Source organism: Sus scrofa, chromosome X, assembly GCF_054392235.1.
Source record: "Sus scrofa isolate SSC_HxYL_T2T_F1_AM1 chromosome X, Sscrofa_HxYL_maternal_Yorkshire_Landrace_v2.0, whole genome shotgun sequence".
NCBI classification, from domain to species: Eukaryota; Metazoa; Chordata; class Mammalia; order Artiodactyla; family Suidae; genus Sus; species Sus scrofa.
Window position 1 is genome coordinate 121146624 of NC_139401.1, and position 22887 is coordinate 121169510.

The following is a 22887-nucleotide window of genomic DNA, read 5'->3' on the forward strand; positions in this document are numbered from 1 at the left end:
GGGACCACCAGCCTGTGCCCCAGGGCGGCCAGCTCAGAGTTGTAGGCACTACACGCCAGCAGTGTGATCAAAAGGTACATGCTGGGAGTTCCTTGGTGGCCTAGTGGGTAAGGTTCTGGCATCACTGCTGCGGTGCAGGTTTGATCCCTGACCCGGGAACTTCTGCGTGCCTTGAACGTGGCCAAAAATAAAATACAATAAAATATAATACAATGCTTAGTGCCCATGTCTTTTTAAAAAAATGTACACGCTGCCCTCCTTTTAATCCTCAAAACAATCCCAGAAGCCATTTTACCAAAGGGGAAGTTGAAGCCCAAAGGGGAAAGTGACCTGCCCCAGGTCACGGGGTAGTGGACAGAGCCAGGATTCCAGCCCCTTTGATCCGAGCTGACACTGACTCTTGCAGCAGTGGCGCTGCCTCCCTGTGGAAACCCGCAGTCTTCACCTTCTGTGTGCGCCTGGGGGGAAATCGGGAGGATGAAGATTCCAGACTAAATTACAAAGTCACTTGCCCATGTAGGTCTACTCGGATCCCCGCCCCCCAGTCTCCCTCAGTCTGGCAAGTTCTCTCTGCGTGTACTTGAAAAGACTCCCAGCCTCTTGGTGAGATGTGTGTGTACAGCTTCTGCACCCTGCCGTGGATCTCCTGGGACAGAATGGTCAGGAGGCACCCCGACACCCGCAGCCCCAGGATCTGCTCCATGGTGCGCATCTCACAAGCCAAAGCCACCCACCCACCCACAGCAAAGCTCCAGAAGCTGCCTGCCTTGGTTTCTCAGAGACCAGCGGCAGAAGCCACAGAAGTGCAGATGAGAGGCCCCCACGCTGGGCCTTGCTTGGAGCTGCTGGCTCCAGGCGCAGAAGCCACTCTGGTTTCAAAATGAGGACTACATTTTGCTCCTGGAAGCCAGGGTCAAATGCCGACCACCTTGGCCCAGAAACCAGCCATGACAGCTGTGAAAGGCGCCTGGCGCCCCATGAGACAATACACAGAATCCGCAGGAGTCAGGGTGCCCGTGGGTCCATGTCGCAGTCCATGAGCCCAGCTCCAGCCCAAGCGGAGCTATTTCAAGGACTTTGGCCTCTGTGGATTCAGGACTATGGGGCCCCTGCCCCTGATCTCGCTTCCACTAGGGCCTCTGGGAGGCACAATCGCCTGCAGCTCTTCCCGCTCTTTCTTGGACCAACACTAAAGTTTGGCGTCCAAAGACTAAAACAGAAAAACAAAACTATCTCAGGACCAATGTGAGGACTACATCTCCCGAATGACACCATCGCCTCTCTCCTGGTCACAATTCACGGCTGAGTTGGAAAGGGACCACGCAGAAGCGAAAATTTGCGGGGACGAGACCAGAGGGGAATCCACTATAAGAGGCGGGGCCATTTGGGCACCGTCAAAGCCGCGAGCGCCCTCTGGTGGCGGCCGAAAGGAGCGAGGAATGCACGAGATCGCTTCATTGAAGGTAGGCTCTTTAAGAAAACACGAGGTACTCAAAAAAGCATGAGCTATTCAAGGCCACTGTGACCCGCGAGCTGAAGGTGAGCGTCAATATTCCAAGAAGGCTTATTAAGTGCGAATCCTGGAGCTCATGCGAGAGTCAATGCGTACGGATGTCCAGAAATCTGAATTTTTAAAAGGTTTTCGCAAGAAATTCTTCTTACGGAGAGGAGTTTGACAATCACTGATGCAGTGGTAACAGATTTAAGGAGTTTCCCCGCTGCTCCAGTTACTCCAGGGATGATGGGAGAGAAGCCCTCGCTAGGATCGAGAACCGGGGCGCAACCCACCCAATCCCCTGGAATTTAAAGGCGCTTAAGACCGGAAGTGGGATCGCTTCCAAAGAGGCCTCCGGCCTGGCAGAGGCCAAGGAAAATCCCAGCCCCTCCCGCGTCAGCGCCTTTGGGGCCGAGATCCCTGGGCGAGTGACGTGGAGCTTGCCGGGAGTTGTAGTCCTCAGCGCGGCCGCGCGCCTGCGCCCTGGGCAGCTGCCCCCGGTGAGCCTGGGAGAGCCGTGGGCGCTGAGGCGGTGAGTCCCGGAGCGGCCAGAGGGCGTGGCCGTCCCTGGGGCGCGGGCGCGGGGAGCGGGGCTCCCATCCCGCTCCGGCTGCGCGAACCCGCCGCCTGCAGCCCCGATCCGGCCGAGGGCGCGGGGAGGAGCGCCGGGCGGCGGGCCCCTGGCCAGCCCGGGTCCCCGCCGCCGCTCCCGGCCACCCGGCCGGGCCTTCCCGGGCTGCTCCGGGGCCGGGAGCGCCCCCCTGGGCGGCGGGACCTCCTCCCCGGGGAGCGCGCTGGGGCCGCGCCGCGGGCATCGGGTTTCCCACCGGCTTGTGGACTTGCCCCCCGTGCCTTTCCCCTCGCCCTCTCCGGACACAGCTCTTCCTGCACGGGCCCTGTGGGCCCGGGGTCATTTCGGGAGGGTTTGCGGAGAAGCCAGGAGCCCCTGGGTGGAGGGAAGCTTTCCTCCGGAAGGGCCGCGGGGCGTGGAGGGGGGCAACCCGGAGGGTCAGTTCCCTGGCCGACGCGGTGGCAGGCTGGGGACCGTCCAGGGAGTGCTGCCCCGCGGGGAGGCTGGAGCGCAGGAAAGGCGGGTCCAGAGCCCCGAGCGGCGTGGTCCCTGCACGCCCCCCAGCGACGGTTAGGTGCCTGGTGGGGGGCTGGTGGGGCGGGGCGGGGCGGGGTGGATCGAAGCTCCCTAGGGAACGACCTTTCCTGAGCACCTCCTCGGTGCCAGGCACCCTGCTGTTCCTGTCCAGGCAGTGGGATTCGCCCGCAGGTCCTTCTGTGAAGGAGATGCTGGGATTGTTGGCAGGTTACAGACAGAAGCCCTGGGTGCCAGGGGCCCAGAGCTAGCAGGTGATCGCTAGGTGGTCTGCCGCCAAAGCCCAGGCTACCCTCCGGATAAAGGGTGCCATGGGGACAGTGTCCACTGGGGCGAGGCGGGTGGGATGCTGGGTATGTTTCCGTTGTCCCACTACAAGGAAGAGGACGGGTACAGGGCATCTGGGCCCCTGCGGACAGAGAGGAGCCCTGGCACTGGGCGGGGCCCAGCGTTGAGACCTGCGGGGACAGGCATGGGATGGCCTCTGTGACCTCGGAGATGGCGCTAAGGGCATGTGGGTGTTTTGAGACCTGAGCTGTGCAGGAGTCTCTCGATTCTAACTTCCCGACCACCTCCCTCTGGCGTTTGCTCTGTGGCTTGGGACAAGTGATTCAAGTCCTCCTAAGCCCCAGCTCGGTGCCCTCCTCTGTGTTCCGGGCGCAGTCTGAGAGCCCACCTCCTGACGATGGATGAGGGCGAAAGGAACTCCCGTGCGGGAGGCTCAGACAGTACCTGGCACAAAGCGTGACGCGTGTGATAAATGTCCATGGGTGTTAGGGCAGACCCAACGCCCGCTGACCTGCCCTGTTGCCGTGTCGTTTTCTCGTGAGCAAGTCACTTAGAATGCTGTTGCGGGGCGAGGGGCCCGGTGGTGTTGGCTGAGCTGGCGGTGACCTCCAGGGGAGCGGACTGAGAGGGGTTGGTGGTTTGCTGTCTTTGCAAGGCGTGGGTGGCTCCGGCTAGGATGCTCTTGGCTGAAGGTGGAGGGGGCTGGGGCGACTCAAAGGTAGATGGACTTTCAGGGTTCTTTGCCATCGTGAGTATTGCGCCCCCATTTCTTTTGTGGCCTAGCTCTATGCAGAAACACAGGACCGTTGGAATTAGGCTGAGAGTGGGTTTCAAAGCCAGCACATCTGCAGGGGCTTATCTAAGGCAAGGGGGTTTAGCCTTGGTCGGGGGGGGGGGGGGCGAAATTCTGGAACAGAGCTGTCCAGTAGAAGCCTCTGTTCTGATGGCCGCTGAGTACTTGAAATGTGGCCGGGCGCTGAGGTTTTAGTTTTAATAAATTTTGACTTGTGTCCTCGAGAGCCTAGCGGCTCCCATGGTGGACAGCACAGTTCTGGAGGGTCCACGGATGGGCTTGGACGTTTTGTAAACGTTTGGGAAGTTGGGTGCAGAAGTGGATGTCTACCGTATTCTCCTGAAGTGAAGCCATGGCTTCCATCAGATTCTGAAAGCCGCCAAAAAGATTATAAACTGCTGTTTTGGGGCTTTGGAGAAAAGTGAGCGAGTTGAGGGAGGGGAGTGTGCCCTCAGGTAACCACTGCTGTTTCCCCTCTTGTCCTGTCCTCAGCTGCAGGTGGCTCCGCCCAGACGATAACACAAAGAAAGAACTTGCAATCTGCCTTTTCAGGACCCCGTGACATTGTCCACTGCTGGAAGGGGGCGATGGCTGTGGCCCTGGGTTGTGCAATCCAGGCCTCCTTGAATCAGGGCTCAGTGTTTCAAGAGTACGATACTGACTGTGAGGTCTTCCGCCAGCGCTTCCGGCAGTTCCAGTACAAAGAAGCAGCTGGACCTCATGAAGCTTTCAACAAACTCTGGGAGCTTTGCTGTCAATGGCTGAAGCCAAAGATGCGTTCTAAGGAACAGATCTTGGAGCTGCTGGTGTTGGAGCAATTCCTAACGATTCTGCCCACTGAGATAGAGACCTGGGTGAGGGAACATTGCCCAGAGAACAGAGAAAGAGTTGTGTCACTGATAGAAGACCTACAGAGGGAACTGGAAATACCAGAGCAGCAGGTGAGAAAAGAGTTTGGGATTTTGGTCATGAGACCGAGAGACGTAGCGCAGGTGGCTGGGACCAGGTCACACCTTCTGTCCGGTGCCCCAGGATTTGCCTGCAGTGCTTTTCCTTTTTTCCTTCTGCTGGAGTCAGCTAAAGTTTCAGTGATGCTTAACTGTTAAACTCCATGTCTATAACAAATATTTAGGAATGTCCCCTTTCCTATCCCAAGATGAAATTTATAGATAACTCTTTCACTTATATAACTGTTGAGAAAACATCAATATCATATGTGCTCTGTGATCCAAATAGGCGCAAAGCCTCTTCTTACACAACCCCTGAGCTAATGGTTATTAGCTTTTTTTTTTTTTTTTGCTTTTTAGAGCTGCACCCATGGCATATGGAGGTTCCCAGGCTAGGGGTCCAATCGGAGCTACAGCTGCCGGCCTACACCACAGCCACAGAAACCCAGCATCTGAGCCGTGTCTGCGACCTACACCACAGCTCACAGCAACACCTGATCCAAGCCGCATCTGAAACCTACACCACAGCTCGTGGCAACGCCAGATCCCTAACTCACTGAACTCACTGAGCGAGGCCAGGGATCGAACCCGCAACCTCATGGTTCCTAGTCGGATTTGATTCCGCTGAGCCACAATGGGAACTTTGGTTATTACCTTTTTGAAGGATGGTTAAAACAAGAAAAAGAGGCCACAGACCTGTCCAATCTGCAAAGCCTAAAACATGTGCTGTCTCTTTACAAGAAAATGTTGCCAACTCTGAGTCCAGTCAACTCTAGAAGGAATATAAAGAAAAAGGAACATGGATTCTTAGGAAATGATGAGCATTTCAGTACACACATTTTGGGCTTGACGGCACCAAAACTTCAGGAAGTTGTCATTTGCTAGAATCTATGCGTAGATCCACTGGGAAGGTGACAGCCAGAACTTCTCTCTGATATGATACAGTGCAAACACCATGTGCAGTGTCGCTGCTGGTCACATGATTTCTCAACGTGGCCAACCACCCTTGGTCAAGCTGAATAATAAGTAGTATAGTCTTTGATTTCCAAAGCAGTGTTTCCCTAGGAAATTCAAGTCATGCAAAAATATGCAAAAATATTTTGTGTTTATATGACCAACAGGGTGAGGTTCTTGACCGGTTCTTTTTACCTACCTGAACATTTGAGGGAATGCGCCTAAGTTGTTTGGCAGGGGAGGCGGAGCAGTTCTGCCCCGTGAATTGCATGGACTCCCATCGCTGGCTCACCAAATTCCCATAGCCGCCACCTGCCGTCATAGCCGACATGCCCCGTGGGCACTGGTTTCTGTTCACAACCTTTGGGAGGAGGCATGAAGCGCTTCTGGTTGAGCATTAGGGGGGCTCCAGCCTGGTGTGTTAACGGGGCTCAGCAGTCAGCCAGCCTGAACAGCCGTCATCCAGCTTCCCGGCCCCTCTAGGATGAAAGGAGTTTATGCTTTCTCTTCCTTTCTCTCTTTGGTTCATTCTCCCACATGAGATTTTACCTTTGCGTAGTCTGCTTCTTGTGCACTGCCTAGTACTGTAGCCACTAGCCAAGTGTGGCTTTTTTTTTTTTTTTTTTTTTGTCTCTTTAGGGCCATGCTTGTGACATAATGGAAATTCCCAGGCTAGGGGTCGAATCAGAGCCTCAGCTGCCAGCCTGCACCACAGCCACAGCCACGCCAGATCTTTAACCCACTGAGTGAGGCCAGGGATCCAAGCTTCGTCTTCATGGATACTAGTCGGATTCATTACTGCCGAGCCACAACGGGAACTCCAAGTGTGGCTCTGAGTACTTGAAATGTGGCTAGTCCAAACTGAGATATCTGTGAGGATAACACGCACAGCACATTCTGAAAACGTAGTATGAAAAAAAAGTAGGTGCAATATCTCACTAACAATTGTTGATGTTGATTATGTTCTGAAATGATGATATTTTAGATGTATTGGGTTACATATGGCATGTTATGAAGATTGGCTTTACCTCTTTCGTTTTTTGTTTTATATGGCCACTGGAAAATTTAAAAGGACGTGGGTGGCTTGCATTCTATTGCTAGTAGGCAGAGCTGGTCTGGACTTTTAGTGATGGTTCTGGCATTTCTCCCAGATCGATAGGCAGGAAATGCTCTTGGAAGAACTGGCACCAGTGGGAATGGCACACATACCACCACCAAACATCCACCTGGAGTCACCCCCACTCCAAGTAATGGGACCTGCCCCGGAGGTCGCAGTGGCAGAGGCGTGGATCCCACAGGCAGGGCCGCAGGAGCTGAGCTTCGGTGCTGCTGGGGAAGGCCAGCCCTTTCTGGACCCTGGTAAGGCGAGGGTTTTCTTTCCTTTCTTTGATGTCTGCTTTGAGAGCTCAAGAGCTTCAGGGCTGGGGTTGCCTTAGAATACAGATGACCTGATGGAAATGGGCCGCTCTGATGAAGAGGAGAAGGAGAAAACAGCTCTCTGGGAACAGCTGGGCACAAAGCACCTGCCATCAAATGGGATTGAAAACCCCTTAAGCTAATGGCCCTGTTCAAGAACCCTATTTTTCTCTTTTCAGCTTTTTTTTTTTTTTTGTCTCTTTAGGGCCGTACTCATGGCATATGGAGGTTCCCAGGCTAGGGGTCAAATCAGAGCTGTAGCCGCCGGCCTACACCACAGCCACAGCAACGCGGGATCCGAGCCGCATCTGCGACCTACACCACAGCTCAAGGTATTGGTGGATCCTTAAGTGAGGCCAGGGATCTCATGGTTGCTAGTCAGATTTGTCTCCGCTGAGCCACGACGGGAACTCCTTTGCACATTTTTGAATGGGGTTTGTGGGGGGTTTGTTGTTGAATTTTAGAGTCCTTTCTATATTCTGGATGCGATTTGCAGATACTTTCCCCATTCCGTGGGTTGCCACCCGGGGGTCTCTAGTACACAAGGCAGAAAGTCAGTCTCAGGTACCCTGGGGCTTCAACCCCTGTGGACGACTCAGCTGTGTGAGCAGGACTGTGGAGTGCCACGCTGGAGAGAGTAGGATGCTCTGGGAGCCCCACAGAAGGGCCAGCTTTTAGCAGAGCGCGGGGGCCTCGAGGAAGGGGGATCTGGATAGAATCCTAGAAGGTGAATTGGAGTAACTCAACCCTGCTGTGCGGCGGAGGTGGGGAGGGGGCTTTAGGCACGACGGACAGCCTGCCCAGAGGCTCCAGGACTAGCCAGCATGGTGTATTTGAAGCCCTCCTGACTTGGGGTGCAGGTGTGGGTGCGGATGCAGGGGAGGAGCGGAGGAGCCAGAGGGGCTGGAGAGAGAAGCAGGGCCCTGGATCTGAAGAGCTTTGTCAGCCTTGCTCAGACATTAGGCTTTATTACCAGGCCTGGGAAGCCACTAGATGTTCTCAAGGGAGTGATAGACACAGAGTTGCTCTTATTTTTTTAATTTATTTATCTTTTGTCTTTTTTTTAGGGCAGCACCCGAGGCTTATGGGGGTTCCCAGGCTAGGGGTCGAATCAGAGCTGTTGCTGCCAGCCTATGCCACAGCTACAGCCATAGCCATAGCCACAGCCACAGCCACACCAGATCTGAGCTGTGTCTTCAACCTACACCACCGCTCATGGCAACACCAGATCCTTAACCCGCTGAGTGAGGCCAGGAGGGATCGAACCCGCATCCTCATGGTTCCTAGTCGGATTCGTTTCCACTGTGCCACGACAGGAACTCCCAGAATTGCCTTTAAAACATCGCCCTGGAGTTCCTGTTGTGGCGCAGTGGTTAACGAATCTGACTAGGAACCATGAGGTTGCGGGTTCGGTCCCTGACCTTGCTCAGTGGGTTAAGGATCTGGCGTTGCCGTGAGCTGTGGTGTAGGTTGCAGATGTGGCTCGGATCCCGCGTTGCTGTGGCTCTGGCATAGGCCGGTGGCTACAGCTCCGATTCGACCCCTAGCCTGGGAACCTCCATATGCGGCGGGAGCGGCCCAAGAAATAGCAACAACAACAAAGACAAAAAAAAAGACAAAAAAAAAAAAAAAAAAAAAAACATCGCCCTGGCTACCATAAGAAAGGGAAGACTGGTAATGGTTATCCCACACTTATCCACCTTACAGAGGCTAATTTTCTGGACTAAGATTGTGTCGGGGATGGTGGAGAGAAAAGGAACAATTCAGAAGATATGTAGGAAATAGCAATTATGGGACTTGGTGGCTGACTGGGTGTTGGATGAGGAAGAGGAAGAGGTGAGGGATGGCGTCCAGGTTCACTGACACAGAGGACCCAAGAAGACGGCACACGTGGCGGGTCCACGTGAGTTTAGATTTGATCATGTGGAGGTCGAGGTGTTCATGGGTCTCTAGAATATTTTAAAATAAAAGTGACAAAAAAGAAAAACCTGCAAGTACATATGTGAGCATATTATGGTCAAAGCAGAACTGTTTAATATCGTCATTTATGTTCCAATCTTTGCATTACCTATAGTTTATGCTCTGTTAAAAAGTTCTTAAAAATCTGTAATTTTATATGTGTGCCAGCAGCAAGTAGTAAGACTTAGCTCGTAACATTTCATTGTGAAAGTTCTCGCCATGCACTCCCAGCACCTGTGTTAACTTGCTCCCCTCAGCAACAGTCCCAGGTACAAAGATCATAGATGATGCTGAGCGTTGCTCTTCATTGTGGCATTTTACTCTCTGAAGTGCAGACGTGTCCAGTATATTTACCACGGAAGAGAAAGAATGATTTAAACACATAAAATACACCAATTTGGAGGAGAGGAAACTCCCCCTTTCCTATCTCTCTTAAATTGATATATCATGCTTTGCAAAATGATGCAAGACATATTGTTCAGTAATTTTATACTTTTTTATATGTGTTATATAATTTTACTTTTACTGTTTTATTTCTATTTTTTTTGCTATTTATATATTTAATGATTTTTGTTTTTTTCCACTATAGCTGGTTTACAGTGTTCTGTCAGTTTTCTACTATACAGCAAGGTGACCCAGGCACACATACATGTATACATTCTTTTTTCTCATATTGTCCTGCTCCATCATAAGTGACTAGATATAGCTCCCAGTGCTATATAGCAGGATCTCATTGCTTATCCATTCCAAAGGCAATAGTTTGCATCTATGAACCCCAAATTCCCAGTCCCTCCCACTCCCTCCCCCTTCCTCTTGGCAACCACAAGTCTGTCCTCCAAGTCCATGATTTTCTTTTCTGTGGAAAGGTTTATTTGTACCATGTATTAGATTCCAGATATAAGTGATATCATCTGGTATTTGTCTTTCTCTTTCTGACTCACTTCACTCAGGATGAGAGTCTCTAGTTCCATCCATGTTGATTCAAATAGCATTATTTTGCTCTTTGTTATGGCTGAGTAGTATTCCATTGTGTACATATACCACATCTTCTTAATCCATTCATCTGTGGAGGGACATTTAGGTTGTTGGCTATTGTGAATGGTGCCGCAATGAACATGTGGGTGCATGTGTCTTTTTCAAGGAAAGTTTTGTCTGGATAGATGCCCAAGAGTGGGATTGCTGGGTCATATGGTAGTTCTATGTATAGTTTTCTGAGGTACCTCCATACTGGTTTCCGTAGTGGTTGTGCCAGTTTACATTCCCACCAACCAGTGCAGGAGGGTTCCCTTTTCTCCACACCCCCTCCAGCATTTGTTATTTGTGGACTTGTTCAAGATGGCCATGCTGACTGGTGTGAGGTGGTACCTCATAGTAGTTTTGATTTGCGTTTCTCTAATAATCAGTGATGTTGAGCATCTTTTACTGTTTTAAAAGCCTGTTGTAGGTAGGCTGAGTGGAAAGCATAGGATGCTGGCAGAGTAGAAGACATTTAAAAGTAAAGGAAGGGGCTTTTCCCTCGTGACTCAGTGGTTAACAAACCAAACTAGTATCCATGAGGACATGGGTTCAATCCCTGGCCTCCCTCAGTGGGTTAAGGATTCGGCGTTGCCGTGAGCTGTGGTGTAGGCTGCAAATGAGGCTCGGATCCTGAGTTGCTGTGGCTGTGGTATAGACCGGCGGCTACAGCTCCGATTATACCCCTAGCCTGGGAACCTCCATATGCCGTGGGTGCGGCCCTAAAAAGACAAAAGACAAAAATAAATAAATAAAAGCAAAGGAAGGTCAGTTGATGTTGTATTAAAATTTGGAATGTAGTCCCTGTCAGCAGAACACTAAGTTGTTGGGTATGTATGAAATGGAAAAAATATATGTCTATAAACACACATATATCTTCATCTAATGGTATTCATTTAATGTAAGTGAATGGAGAGGGGTAGGAAGAGAGAATAAGAGAGAAAGAGAGAAAAGAACTTAAGTAGAAAATATAAAGTGATCAAAGAAACACGCAAGCTTGAAAAAAAATCCCTTATTTGAAATCAAGCCAGACGCACCAATGCTAGAGGTAGGCAAAGTTATTAGGATGCCTGCCATCAGAAAGCAGAGATGTGCTGGTCCTAAAAATTTATAGTGTACCACGCTTCGCTTTGAAAATGTGGGGTTCAAAATTAGTACACCGAATCTGGAGCAATTTTCATTTGCCAAAGCTTTAGGTTTTTTATTTAAATGCATGCGCTTACACTAGGACATTGTATGCAAAATGTCAAAGATCACATCTTTTGGGTGATGCAGGATATGAGAGATGAGAATTTAAAGTAATGTGAAAGGCAAAATGCTGTCTGCAAAGCAACAAAAGAGTCTTGTAACTTAAATTCCTTCAGATGATTCTATTATACTAAATAATATATCATTAGCTAATATCCAGCCCTAACCATAATAATGATATTTCTTGGTCGAGTGGAGGCTTTATGACACAGCCTTTGATAGCGGGACTTAATGAAGCCACTCCCTGAGCCTGGGCTGGGGGAAACATGCATCAGGCAGGCACATTCTTTGTTAGCTTCAAATTGCTTTTTCCCTCTTTATTTTGGATTGCTATTGCTGAATAACAAATTACCTCCCCCCCCCCAAAAAAAAACCTTAGCAGCTTAAAGGAAAAAGCATTTATCACTTCATAGGTGAGGAATTTGGGAGTGGTTGACAGGGTGTTTCTGGCTCAGAGCCTCGCATGGAGTCACTGTCAGCAGGGGGCTGGCTGGAGGCCCCATTTCCTTGCTAAGCTGTCTTCTCCATAAGCTGCCCAGGGTGTCCTCAAAACAGGGCAGCAGATTTCCCGGAGCCAATGAATCATAAGAAAGCAAGGGGCTGCCGCACTGATTTTGATGAACCAGTCACACACCATCACTACAATGGGAACTCCAGTTTTCGCTATTTTTAAAGTTATTTCCTTAGTAGTTCCTCTACTGTTTAGCATGTACATTTTAATTTATCACAATCAACTTCAGATTTATACTAACTCAATGTCAGCAAGATATAGAAGTACCCCTATGTAACTTCATAGGGGTACTTCTATCATACATAGTCTATAAAAAAGGTTACAAACTCAGGGAGGTCCCATTGTGGCTCAGTGGGTTAAGGACCTGATATTATCTCTGTGAGGACGTGGGTTTGATCCCTGGCCTCACTCAGTGGGTTAAGGATTCAGTGTTGCCATAAACTGCAGCATAGGTTGCACATGTGGCTTGGGTCTGGTGTTGCCGTGGCTGCAACAGCTGCAGCTCTGATTCAACCCCTAGCCCAGAAACTTCCACATACCACAGGTGCAGCTGCAGAAAGAAAAAGTAATGCTACAAACTCAACAATACCATATTATAGCTATTACATTATTTAATTTTAAGACTTTTAAACTCCCTGAGAGAAGAAAGGAAAAGAAGTATATGTTATAGCTTTTGTTACATTCGCATTATTTATCATTTCCTATTTCCTTCATTGTTCTGTGGGTTTTAGTTACTAACCGGAGTCATTTCTTTAGCCCCATACAGCTTTGCTCTACCCACTTCATTTGTGCTGCTATTGACAAATATATTCCATTTCCCTATGTTATATGCCCAGGGGTGTACTATATACATACTGTTTTGTGTAATTGCTTTTAAAATCTTTTGAGAAGAAACAAAACTTTGTATCTGTACTGTCTTTCTTCTTCTTCTTCTTCTTTTTTTTTTTTTTTTTGTCTTTTTGCCATTTCTTGGGCCGCTCTCACGGCATATGAAGGTTCCCAGGCTAGGGGTCTAATTGGAGCTGTAGCCGCCAGCCTATGCCACAGCCACAGCAACACAGGATCTGAGCAGCATCTGCAGCCTACACCACAGCTCACGGCCACACCGGATCCTTAACCCACTGAGCGAGGCCAGGGATCGAACCTGCAACCTCATGGTTCCTAGTCGGATTCGTTAACCACTGAGCCATGATGGGAACTCCTGTACTGTCTTTCAAAATTAAATAATTACCCTTATTTGTGCCCTTCATTTTCCCATGTAGATTCAGAGTGTTATTTGGGGTCACTTGCTTTCAGACCGAGGAGCTTCCTTTAGTATTTCTTGTGAGGCAGTGTTTCTGCTACCAGTGAATTCTCATCAGTTTTTGTTTATCAGAAATGCTATTTCATATTCATTTTTGAAAGATAGCATTTCTGGATATAAATTTTTATTTTTCTTCGAACACTTTGAATATGTCATCTTACCGTCTTCTGGCCTCTGTTGTTTCTAATGAAAACTCATCTTTTAATCTTGCTGGGGTTCCCTGGTAAGCGGCAAGTCATTTTTCACTTGTTGTCCTTAAAGGTTTTTCCTTTTTATTTGGCTTTTAGGATTTTTACTCTGATGTGTCTCTTTGTAGATCTCTTTGTATTTACCGTACATAGAATTCATTGAGCTTCCTGGATGTGTATATGGATATATTTAAGTACATGTGGGGAGTTGGGGCTGTTATTTCTTCAAATATTTTCTCTGCTTTCTCTCACTCTTTTCTTTCTGGTTCTCTCATTGTATACCTGTTGGTGCACTTAATGGTGCTCCACTTTTCTCTGAGACTCCATTCATGTTTCGTCATTCTTTTTTTTTTCCTGTTCTTTTGATAGCATAACCTCTTATTGATCTGTCTTTAAGTTCACTAATTCTTCAGACAGTTCAAATCTACTCTTGAGCCATTCTAGAGAATTTTTTCATTCCGGTCATTGTACTTTTCAACTCCATAATTTCCACTGGATTCTCTTGTTGAACCCAAGTTCTTGTGTTCAACACACAGTGAGGCCAGACTAACTGAAATGCTGAAGTTTGGAGCAGAGGAGGGTTTGTTGCAGGGCAAGGAGAACGGGTGGCTCATGCTCAAAAACCCCTGAACTCCCTGATGGCTTTTAGGGAAGAGGTTTTTTTTGGGGGGGGGGGGTTATTTTGCCTTTTAGGGCTGCACCTAAAGGAAGATGCAGCATAGGGAAGTTCCCAGGCTAGGGGTCTAATCGGAGCTACAGCTGCCAGCCTACACCACAGCCACAGCAATGCCAGATCCGCCAGATCCGAGCCACATCTTCGACCTACACCACAGCTCATGGCAATGCCAGATCCTTAATCCACTGAGCGAGGCCAGGGATCAAACTGGCACCTTCATGGTTCCTAGTCGGATTCGTTTCCATTGCGTCACAATGGGAACTCCTAGGGAAGAGTTTTTAAAGGCAACATTTGGGGTGAGGACTGGAGGCTATGTGACTCACTTCTGATTGCTTGGTAATAGTGTAATGAGGTAGAGTTTCAGGAATCTCAATCATCAGCTTTCTAGTCTCAGCATGTAGCTACCATCCCCCACCGTGGTAGGGGCCTTAGTTCCTGCAGAACCCCTCAGAGATAAGTGTCGGATTGTTATGTATATCTGTTGAGGAGGAACTAGGACTGTTAACAATTATTAGCTGACTGCTTTTCCTTTGTTTCTGCATTCCCTCATTTTCTAATCAGTAACTGCTCAAATCTCCTCCTTGAAACTCTGGGAAGGCCTTGGAGACTAAAGCCCTTTTCTACAAACAAGAAACGGAGGACATGGAGGGTCCTGCTTGGTTTCAGTTTCTTCTTTTCTTTGATGCTCTGCAATCCTGAGGGAAACAGGTGCAGGACAAAAAGGGGAATAAAGTTTTGGATAGAGAAGTTAATCATCAACTCAGCAGAGGAACTCGGTTTTTGAGGAACTTGATTTTAATTCTTTTTATAATTTCTGTCTATTTATTGATATTCTGTATTTTTTGTCTTTTGTCTTTTCAGGGCCACACCCGTGGCATGTGGAGGTTCCCAGGCTAGAGGTCGAATCAGAGCTACCGTCGCCGGCCTATGCCAGAGCCACAGCAATGCCAGATCCGAGCCTCGTCTGCAACCTACACCACAACTCAGGGCAACGTTGGACCCTTAACCCACTGAGCGAGGTCAGGGATCGAACCTGCAACCTCATGGTTCCTAGTCGGACTTGTTAACCACTGCGCCACGATGGGAACTCCGATACTCTGTATTTTGATATGATGTGACGTCATCATAATTTACTTCTTTAATCATGGTTTCCTTTAGTCCTTATAACATATTCATAATCATATTCGTCAATATTACACCCAAGGAAGAGCCTCCATCCCACCAGCAAAGACTGGGTAGATACCGGGAGCACCCACCTCTCAGCCACAATTGCCCGGGATTTCAGTTCAGTAGCAGATAACCAAGGGCAGGATGACAAATGCTGAGGTCCTGCCCCTCCCAGGAAGGCACCTCTCTGAATGTGTTGCTGAAATTCGGCCTCTGTCTGCTGGTGCCGAATTGAAACACAGAGACAGAGTTTTGGGTAAAGGAGAAAAAGATAGCTTTATTGCTTTGCCAGGCAAAGGGCGGCCACAGCAGGTTAATGCCTTAAAGATTGCACCCCCTATTGGAAAGAATTGCAAGTTTTATAGTAAAAAAGGAGAAAAGCAGATTTTCAGATAGGAATCAGGCTTGGAACAAACATGCATTCTTTCTTTGGGGGGAATCTTAGTCATCAAAGCTGGAGTTCCCGTCGTGGCTCAGTGAAAAGGAATCCAACTAGGAACCATGAGGTTGCAGGTTCGATCCCTGGCCTCGCTCAGTGGGTTAAGGATCCGGCCTTGGTCGCAGACACGGCTCAGATCTGGCACTGCTGTGGCTGTGGTGTAGGCCGCGGCTACAGCTCTGATTCGACCCCTAGCCCGGGAACCTACATATGCCGAGGGTGCAGCCCTAAAAAGACAAAAAGATCCCCCCCAAAAATAATAATGATAATTATTTAAAAAAAAGCTGGAGTTAGACGATCTCAGCCTGATGATGATGGTGGTCTTCTGGGTTGTTGCCGAGAATAACAGTACTTGTGAAAAGGGCGTATTGATCAGAGATTAGAACAAACTAGGGAAGTTCCTGAAAAACATCATGTGCTAATAATGTTTAACCCACAGGCAATTGTGCTGTCTTTAGCTCAGTCTTTAGCTTAAGGGTGATTGTGCTTAGAGTGCAGTTAAGGCAGGGAGAAGGACAAGGAAGGACTCTGAGCTGCTCAGTTTTAAAGTATTTGTTTCTAAGAGGAGCATAAGGAATAGAACTTTTTTCTCAGGTGTGTAAGATGCCAGTAATATTATGTGTATCCATTGAGAGGGACCAGGGCCCTGCCCACGGCTGCGCTATTGTGTCTTGGCTGGTCCTCCTGGTCTCTGCATCCCCTCCCTTCCCTGATTAGCGGCTGTCTCAGCGTGTCCCTAGGATCTCAGGGAAGGTCATGGAGGCTGAATGAGGCCCATTTCCTGACAAGAAACGGGGGACACAGAAAGGCTTTTGTGCCAGGAGCCCCACAGGGCCCTGCTCGGTTTCAGATGGGAGCTGGGGCAAAGGGGGCTCCAGGCCCTTGGCTAAACCAGTCTGGGGTGCAGCTGGGAGGGGGCGAAAGAGCACAGTCTGGGTTTTAATGCTCAAGACTCTTGCTCTCTGTGAATTTTAGCATATTTTTAAAAAATGGATGTTTCCTAATTTTCTGTGTGCCTTTATGACCGTTTTGAGAGACTTTAAATATTTCTTTTATTATTTTAAATAATTTTCACCCACTTCTCTGGGAAGCAGGTCTGCAGAGCTCCACATAGTATCATGCTAGAAGTGTCTCCCTCCTGCCTTTAAATGATAAATCAGTATTTCACACCTAGGCCTTTGCTACTCTCTTGGCTCATTTCAAGTTTCATTTTGCTCCCACTTTTATTAATGACAGGTTTCCTTTCATCCCCGACTCCCAGTTTTCTTTGACCTCCGTCTCCTTACCCTCTCGTCCTGTTCTTAGCTTTGAAACCCAAAGACAATGTAGTGAATTTAAACAGAATTTCCTTTGAAATGCATTTTTGTTGCTACATCTTTAAAGGTCTTTTCCCCATGAAAATATAAAAGAAGGTGTTTCCCTCCACTTCCTGTATTTTGATGTAATGCCTTAAGATTTAAATGTTCATCAAACGAACATGCTAATATTATTGTAACGATGCTAATATTTAAACAGCGTGCTGCATTTCCATCTCCAATGAGCCACTTTGCAACCCATACTTTATTGCAGCCCAGTTCACTTGGCCAGAGCGGAGGAAGGCGAGGCTCAGGCGGAGAGGGAGGGAGGATGGGAGCCAGAGCAGCTGTCAGCGAGGCGAGGGCGGTAGGACACACGGTAGGACACAGGCGGGCCCTGAGTGTAGAAAACTTCCCTGGTCGTCCTTAGCTTGACAGTGAGGAACGCTCTTTGATGGCTCTTTGGGTTAATTTCAAGAGAATCCACTTCTAGTCTTCAGCTGAAACAAACAGAAAGACCCCTTCTGCTCTTGGCCAAGCTGGTCAGTTTCCAGTATAATTTGAAAATCTCAACTGGAATTATTCCAGAAGGCAGTTTCATAACTTCCAGCTTTACCTCTCCCTCTTCACGTGGTGCTCGACATCAGCCTTTCCCCCTCTTAACATGCCAACACTTTGTGGAGATTTACTTCATATTTTGGCTCTAACTAAAAAAACCAGTTATCAAAATAAATGCAGTAGTAGGAGTTCCCATTGAGGCGCAGCAGAAATGAATCCAACTAGGAGCCCTGAGGTCGTGGGTTTGATCCCTGGCCTCGCTCAGGGTGTTAAGGGTCCTGCATTGTTGTGAGCTGTGGTGTAGGTCGCAGATGCATCTCGGATCCTGCATTGCTGTGGCTCTGGTGTAGGCCGGGGCTGTAGCTCGGATTCGACCCCTAGCCTGGGAACCTCCATATGCCGCAGGTGCAGCCCTGAAAAGAAACACACACACAAAAATAGATACAGTAGAAGTTCCTGTTGTGGCTCAGTGGCAATGAACCTGACTAGTATCCATGAGGACAGAGGTTCGATCCCTGGCCTCGCTTAGTGGGTTAAGGATCTGGTGTTGCTGTGAGCTGTGATGTAGGTCGCAGACGCAGTTCAAGTTGCTGTGGCTGTGGTGTAGGCCAGCAGCTCTGATTCGACCCTAGCCGGGGAACTTCCATATGCCGAAGGTGTGGCCCTAAAAAGAAAAAAAAGAAAAGATACAGTAGCAATTTAGGGTATTGCTTTCAGCACAGAAAAATTTGATTCCTCTATTCTATGGAAGAGGAGAATAGCCTTGAATTGAGCCCAAAAGGATGCCTTCTCATTTTTGTTTTGATCTTATCTTTAAAAAGAAAAGACTCTTGTAAGAGATTCCAGCTGACATAAGAGTAATGGAGGAGGAAGTAGATATTAAGCGATCATGTGCCCCAAATTTCAGCATGAAATCTGGAAAACACCTTTGATGACCCAAACTATTATGCGTCTCATCTTTTTTATGGCCAGGATATCCAATACCCAAACTGGACGTGAGCTTTCCTTTGGAGCATAGAGAAGAGGCATGGGTGAAGGAACTCCAAGATTCCAAAGAAATTAAACAATTACTCGATTCCAAGTTAGGTAAGTAATTGTTCACTGCTATCACAGAAGAAAGAAAAAGGGGAAAAAAAATCAACCTTGATCAGAGTAAAGAGTTTGGGATTCTCCTTAGGAATGTCTCTATTCCTACCAGGGGTTTGACCTAACTCTTCTTTTTCCCTTGCGTTCTTTTCAACGTGGAGCCCAGTGACCTCTGCCCTCTGTGTCTTCTCTCAGGTTTCGAGATCGGGATAGAAAATGAAGAAGATACTTCGGAAAAACAGAAAAAACTGGACAACCTGTATCCGTTTCTAGTTCCTTTAGAGGGGAATGCTCTTCACGGCCCCATTTTGCAAAAAGACTACGTACAGTTAGAGAACCACTGGGAAGGCCCTTCGGAGGACTTACAGGCCGACCTGACAAAACTTGTCGATCGGCAGAACCCCCCTGCAGGAGAGAAGGCTGAGGGCTCCAACGCGGAAGAACCGCTCAACCCCAGACCCCACAAGAAGAAGAGTCCAGGAGACAAACCTCACCGATGTTCTCAGTGCGGGAAGTGTTTTGCACGGAAGTCTCAACTGACGGGGCACCAGAGGATTCATTCAGGAGAAGAACCTCACAAGTGCCCTGAGTGTGGGAAGAGATTCCTGCGTAGTTCCGACCTTTACAGACACCAGCGACTTCACACGGGGGAGAGACCCTACGAATGCACCGTGTGCAAAAAGCGGTTCACTCGGCGGTCACACCTGATAGGGCACCAGAGGACCCATTCCGAAGAAGAGACATACAAATGCCTCGAGTGTGGGAAAAGCTTCTGCCATGGATCAAGTCTTAAAAGACACCTGAAAACGCATTCGGGCGAGAAGCCTCACAGGTGTCATAACTGCGGCAAGAGCTTCAGCAGGCTGACAGCTCTTACTTTGCACCAGAGAACTCACACTGAAGAGAGACCCTTCAAATGTAACTATTGTGGGAAAAGCTTTAGACAGAGACCAAGCCTTGTCATTCATTTAAGAATTCACACCGGGGAGAAGCCATACAAGTGTAGTCATTGCTCTAAAAGCTTCAGACAGAGAGCAGGCCTCATTATGCACCAAGTCACTCACTTTAGAGGACTTCTCTAAGAATTCCTAAAGGAAGCAGATCCGACAGAAATTGACACTAACTCAAAAACAAAAACAACAAACTTAACCCTGCCACAGCCTGTGTGTCTTGGAAGATTTTTTTTTTGGTTTGTGCTTATAAGAACAGTGTTTTTTCTGCTTTAAAAACCCATCTTCCAAGGCATATGCATTCTAGAGTATCCATCTACTCTTAGAATTTTCCTAGATTTGACTTATTATGTCTCGACACCTCTTTATTTTTTATTACGTTGAAATTTTTTTTTTTTTTTTTTTGGTGAACCAAGCCAACCGTATCATAGATGTAAGCATAAAAGGTGATTTATATTAGTTTAAAGCCTTATATGCATCCCAAGTGGCAGGGTGGGGTGACATAACAGAAACTCGTATCTACCTGACATGTCTATTCTAGCAGCGCCAGAGCATTCTGCTGTCGTTATTAAAGGTGATTTATATTAGTTTAAAGCCTTACATGCGTCCCGAGTGGCAAGAAAGGAGACAGTGTATTTTGTCAAACAATAAAAATGCGTTAGGAACACATGGACGAGGAGCATTTCATTTACCTGCTATGAACTGGCTTCTTTCCATTGAAAATTTCGTTTTTGAGGGAACTCGAATTTTAACCTTTGGAATTTCGCAGTTTGCTACTCTGCTTAGTCGGCAGTCTGAGGTGACGCCACTTACAGCTGAGTATTGATTTAATGATTTATTTTGTTCCCAGAATAATTCAGCCTTTTGTGGGGACCCCATTTGACAGGTGAAGTCATACAAGTAGAATCTGATTTCATTGAGGTGGAGGAACCAGTGTCCATTGCTTTTCCCTTTCCTTTGCTGTTCAACTATGTGTCTCTCGGTGCTTTAAAATTTTACCCATTCCTTTTTCATTTGTTTATTTGTTTTTTAGGGCCGCCCCCGCGGCATATGGAGGTTCCCATGCCAGGGGTCCAATCGGAACTGTAGCCGCCGGCCTCCGCCTCCGCCACAGCCACGCGGGATCCAAGCTGCATTTGCAACCTACACCCCAGCTCACGGCAACGCCGGATCCTTAACCCACCGAGCGAGGCCAGGGGTTGAACCTGCGTCCTCATGGATGCTAGTCAGACTCGCTTCTGCTGAGCCACGACGGGAACTCCCAAATTTGACTCGATGTCTCCCTAAGCATGTGTCACAGAACATCTAGTTCCCCAAGCTCGTCTGCAAAGACGTTGGGGAATCCCTTCCCGCTGCCGCCGCCTCCTAGATTCCCCGCGCACATCCGCACGGGAGAATTCTGAGCGGGCCTCTGGTCAAGGCGGAAAAGCATTCCTTTTGGCTCCGTGTCTTACAAGCCTCTTTGACCCCAGAACCCTGTTTCTTGTATAACCAGTAATAACCCACAGAGCTTAGTATTCTACAAATGGTCTTAGGAATACGCCGCCTTTAACACATATCCCTATAGCTGTCTGTACAGTCTGGTTGTTCCCAAGCCTAATTATCTCCAGTTGTTTCAAAGGTGTTTAAAAAACTTTTTACACGTATATGTTTTTTATGTAACGTACACATGCCATTTAAGGAGGTGAAGGTCACTAATTCAGATATTTATAAGTTGCTCAGTGATTCTCAGCCTCTTTGAATTTTACTTGTAATCACTCACACACACACACACACACACACACACACGTTGCTACTTATATATATGTTCTCATATAATAGTGGTAATGACTCAAGTTCCTGTAGCAAGAGAACTCTCGTTCTCAGTTAAAGCTGTTAATACATGAAAAATTCATTCAGCCTAGTTCCTTGTTATAAAATACATGAAATAGGACATTCAAGTATTTTTCCCATTCTGAAGCTACCAGTCATCCTTTCCTTAAACTAGAATTAGGGAAAGTATATATTATTTTCTATTCCATTCAAGTTCTTGGAAGTGATATTTAATGTAAGTATTTTCGGGGTATCTACTATGTGCCTAATTTAGTCCTCTTCTAGGCTTAATGGAAACTAGTAAAGAAATTAATTCATAAAGAGTTTATAATATCTTTAGTCAAACAAGAGTTGGGAAACAAATGGAGAGCAATGCAAGAGAGTTTGTCATTAAGTGCCAAATCCTATCAAGTGCTAGAGCCAGGATGTGTCTTTCGTTTTTGTCATCCAGGCCCCAGTATGATGCTGCTGTAAGGGTGGGGTTAAAATTGGGATCCCAGGAGCAATAAACATGGAACGTGGGAGGAGTCTGAATGTAGAGGTGACTGATACCGAATGTAACGGCTTCTCTTTTCTCTCTTGTGGAATCGCATTCAAACCAGGACAGTGCCTTAGTCTGGATGTGCCCAACTGCTCTGTATCTATGCAATGTTTTAATAAAGTGGAAATGAATGTGCTCTTCCTGCTTCAGTCATATTAACGAGTTGTTTGAACCACCTAGAGATGCTTCATCTAGCAGTGCCAACACGCCCACAACGCTCCCCTGCCCCCAGCCTAAGGGGGAATCACTTTACTCTCAGCAGCCGTGGTGCTGGGTTTATGCATCACTTTTAGCACTGAATACAGTCAATTTTAGCTAGTAGGGTTAGTTGCAATCATCATCTGAACTGTATCCTCCCCGCATCTATATCATCAACGCACAGGACTGGATTTTACAGGGGAGAGAACATCTGTTACTCATTTCTTTGTCATACTGTCCTCTTTATAATAAGCACTAATAAGTATTTGTGGCATTGAATCAAGAATTATGTGAAATAGTTCTTGGAATCATATCATACTTAGAACATTGTGTGGCTGTGCCTAATTATACTTCTGACCATTTCAAAAAGATAAGGGCAAGATACAGTACCTACCTCCCAAGTGTTATGGAAGGTAAAACATGGTACCCACAGCATAAGTATTAGGAAGAGTAAAGGAAATATATTTTGTTCAGGCCCTACACAGTGTAACCTTTCAATCAATATCCAGCATAGTGCATCTCGAGTACTTGTCATTTAGTGGTGAAAGCGTTAAAGGCTGTGAATTTTCCTCTAAATTTGGCTTTAGTCTCATTCCATATGCTTTTTTTTTCTTTTTAGAGCCACGCCCACGGCACATGGACTTTCCCAGGCTAGGGGTCAAATCAGAGCTATAGCTGCCAGCCTGTGCCACAGCCACAGCAACACAGGATCTGAGCTGTGTATGTGACCCACACCACAGCTCACAGCAACACCAGATCCTTAACCCACTGAGCGAGGCCAGGGATTGATCCTGCATCCTCATGGATACCAGCCAGGTTTTTAATCCACTGAGTCACAACAGGAGCTCCACGTTGTGTTTTTTTTCATCAACTACTAGCAAGATTGGCTCCTATGTAGCTAATCCATGGAGTTTAGGTCCATGGCCTTGCCCCAGATTGTCCAA

At 47.6% G+C, this 22887-nt stretch overlaps 1 protein-coding gene across 2 annotated transcripts; it reads left to right on the top strand.

Annotated features, from left to right (window-relative positions):
- Positions 1-1994: 1994 nt before the first annotated feature.
- Positions 1995-21881, top strand: ZNF449 (zinc finger protein 449). 2 transcript variants are annotated; one of them, XM_021080812.2, is made up of 5 exons: positions 1995-2027; positions 4174-4622; positions 6734-6941; positions 18329-18442; positions 18638-21881. In XM_021080812.2, exons 2-5 carry the CDS (start codon positions 4269-4271, stop codon positions 19522-19524), a joined length of 1563 nt encoding a protein of 520 aa, XP_020936471.1. In that variant the 5' UTR covers positions 1995-2027; positions 4174-4268; the 3' UTR covers positions 19525-21881. The 2 variants fall into 2 exon arrangements, with proteins under 2 accessions (XP_020936471.1, XP_020936474.1); XM_021080815.2 differs by having other exon boundaries at positions 4180-4622.
- The last annotated feature ends 1006 nt before the right edge of the window (positions 21882-22887 follow it).

Excerpts from the sequence above, each read along its gene's own strand:
- ZNF449 (XM_021080812.2), top strand. The coding sequence starts at position 4,269 with ATGGCTGTGGCCCTGGGTTGTGCAATCCAGGCCTCCTTGAATCAGGGC. Across the intron at positions 4,623-6,733 it reads TGGAAATACCAGAGCAGCAG|ATCGATAGGCAGGAAATGCT; the intron begins GTGAGAAAAGAG and ends CATTTCTCCCAG. Across the intron at positions 18,443-18,637 it reads ATTACTCGATTCCAAGTTAG|GTTTCGAGATCGGGATAGAA; the intron begins GTAAGTAATTGT and ends GTCTTCTCTCAG.